The sequence below is a fragment of the Malaclemys terrapin genome, chromosome 8 (genome assembly GCF_027887155.1).
Source record: "Malaclemys terrapin pileata isolate rMalTer1 chromosome 8, rMalTer1.hap1, whole genome shotgun sequence".
Classification (NCBI taxonomy): Eukaryota; Metazoa; Chordata; order Testudines; family Emydidae; genus Malaclemys; species Malaclemys terrapin.
In genome coordinates, this window is record NC_071512.1 from 86280411 (window position 1) to 86288702 (window position 8292).

At 43.7% G+C, this 8292-nt stretch overlaps 1 protein-coding gene across 1 annotated transcript in view; it reads right to left on the reverse strand.

The window, feature by feature from the left end:
- The window catches only part of ST6GALNAC5 (ST6 N-acetylgalactosaminide alpha-2,6-sialyltransferase 5), a 91864-nt gene extending 85881 nt beyond the window's left edge, over positions 1 to 5983 (reverse strand). The window contains exons 1-2 of the mRNA XM_054036395.1: positions 5621 to 5983; positions 4393 to 4626 (exon numbers count right to left, since the gene is read on the reverse strand). Of these exons, the coding sequence (XP_053892370.1) occupies positions 4393 to 4626; positions 5621 to 5635 (249 nt within the window). The 5' untranslated portion in view covers positions 5636 to 5983. The remainder of the gene's footprint in view (positions 1 to 4392; positions 4627 to 5620) is intronic.
- Between the last annotated feature and the right edge of the window lie 2309 nt (positions 5984 to 8292).

The window sequence follows — 8292 nt, forward strand, 5'->3', positions numbered from 1 at the left end:
TGCATGCTCTGTAATGCAAATTGAATGTTATCACTTACTGCACACAGAAGCTGCTAAAAACTTTAAACAAGGATAATCAAAATGCAATGAACCAGTATTATGATTTGCTAAGATGAGAAAAATAGAGATCACTGCTGGTGGCACAAAAGCAACAAAATATAAACACAAGATAGTCAGCATCCAATTAATTATAACACTTTCAAACAGCTCCAAATGTAAGCCTGGTAAAACACATTTCTCTAATATGTGTATATATTTTTTCACCCAATTAAATCTTTTCCAAGTCTTGTTAAACTAAAACACTGTATCTGATTGTACTCATTCTTCTCCCTCAAAATTTGATGGAAACATTAAAGACTTTTTCCATTTTTTTAATCTATTAACTGTATTAGTGTTTAATAACTATATGTGCTATATGTATAGACTAATTCCACTATCTCAAAACACAGGGGCAGTGCTATGAAAAGAAGCCAGAACCCCTCTCTCATACATAAATACATACTGCTGAGATTTACGTCACGACAAACTCTCCCCTGACAAGGTTATTCCAGAATAAAGTCTCCCCCTGGTGGATGTGTTACATCATAATGGCGCCATCAAGATGCTTATTGCATAATAAAGCCTCCATTCCTCAGTGGAACTTGTACGGGGAGAGGACTTCATTCATGTTGCTAGTAACATGCCTCGAAAGTCTCCACTACAGCTCAACTTCAATGTTTGATCCCCCTCTCACCAGGAGCAACTCTCCTTGATCTCCTCAGGAGCAAGTAACTACTCTGTTCCAAAATGCTGTATGATTCTGTGATATAACAAAATGGAATAGACTGAACCCTCAGACTCATTTTCCTTATCCCCATAGTTTTCCAGATAAGAATAGTTAATGTCATGACGCGATGAGCCATTCACCCCAAACATGTCAAAGTTGTTGCCTGTTTAGGTGGGCTGAGTAAAGAAGAAAGCAGAATAATTTTTTCCATGTAGGAGTAAAGTACCAGCACTAAAGTCTGAGAGATTATGGAGCTATAAGACTATTTGCAGAATGACTGTTCTTCAAACACTTGATTAACTGTACTACTCTCTGATCTGTTTAATTATATATATAAATATCATTGTGATCCATGTAAATTAGTGGGTTGGTCATCAAGTTCTCTGAGTGCTTCAACAAAGGCCTAAGAGCTCATACATTTTGTTTGCAAGGTTGGTCTTGTTATGGTACTTTTTTGGGGGAGAGGGGGAATGCAAAATCTTTGGTGGTCTGAAATTTTTTCCAATTACATCTGTGGCAGGACTCTCACGTGTTATTGATAGTAACCACAGATGAGTCAATACTGGGTAAAAAGCTTTTTAACTATCCAGAGTCATGTTCTCATGTTCACTTCAGAATAATCAGATGGTTAAATACTTATTTCTTGCAAGATTTAGAATACTGCTAGCCTTTCTGTTTTCATAAATTCTGTCCTACTCACATGCAGTAATTGTTCATAAAACATTAGCACTGCCATTTATTGCTAACATTGTGATCATCATTTTGATAAACTAACAAAAAATTACATCCCCTATCTGATGACTAGGCAGGTAGAAAGCCTGCTTCTATGGAAATCAATATGAAAATTCCTGTCGATTACAGAAGTCATGAAAGGTGCTGCTTTGTTAGTCTGTGAGACCAGTGTCCTCTCTTTAGTCATGGAACAAGTACAGCACAGACAGAAGCAGTGAAAGCTTCTCCAGGCTGGCCTGCCAATGTGCCGCAGTCTTGCTGTGAAGTAAGAGCTTCTAGGAGTAGCAAGGTGGTTGCTATTTGCCTCAGTCTTTGACCTCTCAGCAGCAGCTATCAACAAACAGTGATTTTGTGCCACTCCTGATAGTTTTATAATGTAAACACCTGGCTACTAGGAACTAAAGGGAGATGTCCCACTCATTTCAGTCATCAGGTGGCAATGATTTTCAACCACTGTTGGCCTGAGATGCTAATGGTGAAATGCTGAGAACCAGATCCAGATCCATCCAGCCTTTTTCACTATTTTTAAGAGCTCAGTTCAACAAAAAATATTATACAGCTTCTAAAGTGCAAAAGGCTGCTGAAGCTAAGAACATTGGCTGTGATGCAGAATAAAGGTAAAATGCATGAAAACAAAGACTAGTAAGAAAAAAGTTTCAAATCTCACTAGGTGCTGAGAGGCTCATGCAAAGCATTCTTCAACAGTGACTAGGAAATTAGATATGTTAGCCATATTCTCAGAAGCTGTGTGGCCATCATGTCTGAGTGGACCTGGAACTACTATTCTGACTGTATATGAAATGAAAGAAGAATGTATAAGGTAATCTGAGCATAGTAGGTGATAATTGAAATGTACGGTATGTTTATGCTGCAATTGGAGGCAGGGGCAGCTCTCTGTATTTTGCCGCCCCAAGCATGGCAGTGAGGCAGCCTTCGGCAGCATGCCTGCGGGAGGTCCACCAGTCCCACGCCTTTAGCGTACCTGCCGCCGAATTGCCGCCGAAGCCGCGGGACCAGCGGACCTCCCACAGGCATGCCACCAAAGGCTGCCTCATTGCCACACTCATGGCGACCGGCAGGCCGCCCCCCATGGCTTGGTGCCCCAGACACGCGCTTGGTGCTCTGGTGCCTGGAGCCGCCCCTGATTGGAGGTGTGACTGAAGCTCAGATAGGCATACCTGACTAACTTTAACCTAGCTAGCACAGTTAATAAGACCAATGCAGAGATGGTGGCAGGGATTTCAATACAGGCAAGCAATATGAGTACATACCCAGGGTTCCAGGCAGGCTCCTACATTTCATGCTGATGCTTCTACCACCACATCTTTACTGCTATTTGTAGCTGCGTTAGCTAGCTTGAAGCTAGTGCAGGTATGCCTACCTAAGCTGCAATCACACCTTCGACTGCAGTGTAGACATTCCCTACGTGATACTTTGATCAACAAGGCCCAATGCCTTGATTTTCTGGCAAATATTCTCCTCAAGCATAAGGTGATTTAGTTCGGTAGTAAACTAGTACTGGCCCACTACTGCCAGTAGCCATACATACTGTAGCCTGTGACATTTTAGTACTGTGAATAATTGTTAAATTTTATCCCTGAAGGGAAATGCCACTACAACCACAAAATACAACCTTTATATGTGCCAATATATTTCTTTTGTATATTTCTTCTCCAGAATCTAGATACCATATAAGAGAGCCCTGATTCCACTAGAGTCCATCCACCTCCCTGCCCTGCACTTGTGAAGGACTCCAGGATCCACCCACACCAAACAACGGGCACTAAGGTATGTCTTACGTGAGGGACAGCCAAGATTGCACAGCACTGGTGATGGATACCAGAATCTGTCCATCCTTAGGCAAAGGATACAGAAGTCTGAGATCCCAGGTGCAAGTGTTACCAGTCAGCCCACTCTGGGGTTTTGAGCACCACAGTCGGCGGAACTTGAGGGAAGGGATACCACAGTTTACCCAGAATGGCTGAAGAGCACCAGTGTTTGTTCACCTGAGATCAAAGGGCAGCAATGTACATAATCAGAGAGATGCACCACAGTCAGCATGCCTGCAAGATGAAGACCGTGATCGACAACTTCACTCCTCTGGGACAATGGACCTTTCTACAATAAAGGTGAAGCTCATCTATGCTTTCTTGGGGGCCAGTCCAAGGCTGTGGCATGAACTCTTACAAGAACTAAGGACCATTGCAAGCCACACCACCTTCCACTCTAAGTCAAGGCCCAGTTCCTTGACCTTGCCATCTCTAACATAAACATATAGCAGGGGGTATGTATATTATTTTTTAAAAATCCAAAATAAAACAGTGGTCGGGGAGAGGAAAGAACAAACACATAACAGATGTGCAGCCACACTGCTTTCTGCACTATTGGAAGGTGTTCGGCTACTACAGTAATGAGTGCAGAATACAAACGTGAGCAGAGAAGAGTAGAATAGGGTGACAAGCATCAGTCCAGAAACAATGAAAACACTGGTGTACCACCACAAATAAATGGCTAAGGGTACCAGTCATTGCCCACCCCCCACATACACACAGAACAAGCAGAAAACAATGACATTCCTGCCACCAGGAGTCACAGCCCTGCCTCCCATGAAGCAAAGGGTACTAGAGTCATACCAGGGCAAGGGGTGCAGGAGTCACAGCTACCCCATGGACAAGGAGTACCCCGGCCCCAGCCCCGCCCCTCTCCAAGGGGAATGGTGCCAAATTACATGTCTGAGTCAATCATTCAGGACCTGCCAAAGCTTCTGCCGGGTCTCTGACAACAGGCCCTGAGCTGGGAGGAACCATGTGGGAGGCACCCATAGATCATTGCACCTGCCTGGAGTGCTCCATCCCCCCTGCCCTTGTGCCCAGGCCGGGGTCCCGTCGCCTCACCTTGTGGTCCAGGACACTGATGTAGCCCTCTAGGAGCCCAGCCCCCACAGGGAGCCTCCGGCGCTGCTGGCTGCTGCCCAGCGGCTCGGTCTCCGGCTTCCCACTGGCCGCCACCGCCACCTGCTGCTGCTGCTGGCTCGGCTCTTTCGGGCCCCCGCCGCCGATGCTGCTGTACATGAGCAACAAGCTGGTGCACATGGTGGTGAGCACTAAACACACCGCCAGCCCATGGCGCTGCAAAGGGGACAAAGAGACACTGAGCCCCCCTGCGAACAGCCAGGGCCAGGGGCACAGACCCACGGACGGAGGGATGGGGCTGAGCCTAACGGGGGAGGGCGCAGTTCCCCCCAGGGTGGGAGAAGACTGGACATCCTGGAGGGAGGCGAGCGGAGGGGGATGGTTCAAATCCTGAGCGGGGGAGACCGGCTGAAGTCTGGGTCTCCTGCTCTGCACACACACACCCCCCCCATGCAGCGCGACCTATTTGCCCCCCCCCCCTTCCTGTCATCACATTACAGGTGGCTACACCTCGCCGGGGGCAGCGGCGGAGGTGGGGCTCCCAGTTCGTTTCACTTTCGGGGCAATGTCTTGGCGGGCGGGCGGGCGCAGCTGCTCGGGTTAGGTGTCTATTTTGGCAGCAATCGCCGCGCCTTTCCCTTTGCAGCTCCTGCAAGTTTGACACCAATTAAGACCAGGCAAAAGTGCGGCTAGCGAACTCCAATAATCCCCCTTCTCCCCCCGCCACCTCCCTCTCTTCTCCACCCCTTCAGCTCTCATCCCTTTCTTCTTCTTTTCCTTCCGCCTCTGCCCCTCCCCTCTTTCCCTGTCCCCCTCTCCTTCCTTCCCTTCCCCTTCTCCCTCCGCTCTTCCCCATGCAGTCATTCCCCTTTAGCCATTCCATCCGTGCATTTTAATGACTGTTAGGAATTGTTGCACTAGCCAAGTTACAGCCAGACTCATCCTTTAAGCCGATCTGTTTTCTACACGCTCCGAACAATAACCCTGCCCATGAATAAAAGAAAAGCAGGTGGAAAGTTCTCCTCCGCCCCCGTTTTGTTCCCTTTAGTAAAATATAACAAAAGAGAAGATACCAGCCCTGGAAAGGCTGGAGCATATGTCTGATGCCCTGGCCAGCCCCGCTCCACTACCTTCGTCCTCTTCCCCACCCGGGCTGCTTTCGTTTGGTCCCCGGGTGACCTGGGATAATTAGGTCCAACAATTGACTTACCATCAGGGTCTTCATGTTGTGCACCTCTTTGTACCGAATCCTCAGGCTTGCGCATCTGGGGCCACTTTTCCCTCTAGGGTTTCCATTGTGAGGAAGCCAGTGACATGTTTTTGCTGTGGATCAGGCTGGAGAGAGAGAGAGAGACGCCCGAGCCCGAGCTGGGGCTGTTGGGGAAAGCACTGCTGTGGCAGAGATTAGAGACAGAATTAAAACTGGACTGGACCCTCTTAGTCTCTCAGTGATCTACACAACTGCCACCTGCCACTGTCTGCTGGGTCCTAAACTACTCCGGATCCTTCCTCGTCTCCAACACAGAGGCAATTTCAGGATAAGTAGAAGTTAAAGGAAGACATAAGTTAGGTCGTATTATTCCTCAGAAAGAAACCTCATCTCAGCACCCACAGCAGCCACTTTCCCCTCTTCTGAAACAGAACAGCAGAGAGGGATAGAAACACACTCTACAATTCTACAGTCTTCTGCACAATGTCATATTTAATCAGTGGGTGGGATTCTGATCAACATAAATGAAACGCTTTCAAAATACAGCAGCATTATATCCCTGCAGGCTGAGGCTAGCTTTGCCTTTTTTTAAATCCTGCTTTTAACACCAAGACACAATCTTCAATTTACCTTATTTCCATTTTGCCTAGAGGAAGATTCAACGCTCTCTAAGCATTAACTGGGTTTTCTGAGCCTTGTGGTTTTGAGGCAACAATTTTTCATCTAAATAATTTTCATTTTCTCTTTGCAAATATTTTAACACCCTCTATTTCTAGTATAGTGTTAACTAAACTTTTAGAGTCTCCTGCTTTTGTATTATCTAACAACCCTTCATAATAAGTTTTAAAAAATTTAAACACACGCTGTTCTCACTAGTAAGTGGAGTTGTAATTTCTTGTACTCTTGCTCCTAATGCCATCTTTCTGGTTGCTGGAAATAAAAGTCATTCTATTCTCATTTTATAAGCAGTCCTCTGGTGTCCTTTACTGTTTCCTTCTTTGATTTTGCCATATTAATGATGCATAGTTCAATTGTGAAAACTTTAATAACGCAACTTAAATTACATGAATTTCTTGCTCTAGGAATTCCATATTTATCTATGCGCCCCTTCAAAACAACCCATTTTCAGGTTGGTTTCTTATGAAGTTATTACAATGACAGTATAGCATTTTGAAAAAATATCTTAATTATGAACATATTTCTCTTGAAATTATTCATCAAAAATAATAGTTCTAATATATGATTTCACATCTAACCTATAGCAATATAACATTAAAGTCTACATTAAGGAGAAAATGCTCATCAGGCTAACTCAACCATGTTCACAATAATATCTTTCTCAAGGCTGGAATTGTCACTGAAATCCATTTTTCATCTTTACTAATTCATTGGTAGACTAACAGTGGAACAAATGTCATCTCTAGCTACGGCACAGCATTCAGCATTTAATTCTTTTTAAGAAAGTAGAAATTATTAGCAGAAACAAAAATGTATGCTACATCAGTGGAGATGGCAGTAAACATGCTTTGTCATTTCAAAGAAGATTGCTGGCATTGCAAGTATACTTGCTATTTATTCCATTTGTGGTTTAGGTTAGAATAGTACCAGTTGTTAAGACAGGAGCAGCAGTATAAGAATAATCTTATCAGGTCTTGGTAATTCTTTATTATGTGGTTGCACTTGACACTCAAATTAGTGAAACAAAGGGCCAACTTGATGAATCATTGAAAGCAAATTATCTGCGGCTCTCCAAGGCTTCCTGCAAAAAACTACAAAAGGCAGCTCATGCATTTTACAGTGCTGTTTCTCAACCATCAGCAAGCAGGTTGCTGGTAACTGACAAAGATCCCCTAATATATTTTGCCATGCCTAACTGAAGCATCTTATTTATGATGATTTCGGTTGATAGCTATATGTTAGACATCTGTGACACAGTATGCTGACCAAATTCATTACACTTATAGTTTGGGATAGTAGCTGGGCTGGTAGCTGAATATATTGATAGAGTAGCCAGGCTAAATTTTCTAATTTAATGCTGAGTTGGCCTTGAATATTGTCCAGTTTTCTGATTCTTAGATATTTAATTAGATTGCCATCCTGGTCATAAACACTAATCTTGGCAGTCAAATGAGCAGCAACACAAATAGTGTAGTGTAAAGTAAATTCTGCCGTAGTTTTTATGTGTAAGCATGGTTTGTCCAGGGAAAATTATAAATCAACTGGAAAACTGCCCAGACACTTAATTTAATTTTAAGTTTCCATAAATTAATTATTTTAGCTTTGTGGGTTTTTATATTTAAGAGCATGTATTTGTGTCTACATAAATGCATAGATATATAGTTATATGCACACACACATTAAATTTAATAATTAGGCTTGCAAGAAGTAGAAGAATATGGGCTGAGTTCATAAACACTTAATCAACTTGGAATAAAACATTTTAAAGTTCATCTGACTCGCCTGATTCAATATCAAGTGAATCATCTGGTCATAATTTCTTTTTTAAATGAAAGGGATACTGAAATGGATTTCTGATTATTCTGAATTCTGCCACAGTCCCCTGTTTACACCAAGCATTACAGGAACTGTGTTTTATCAATCAACAATTTTGTTTACTGCTTTCAGAGGGCATGTTTCACCATGGTCTAGGTCAGTAATGCTCAGTCTGAAGT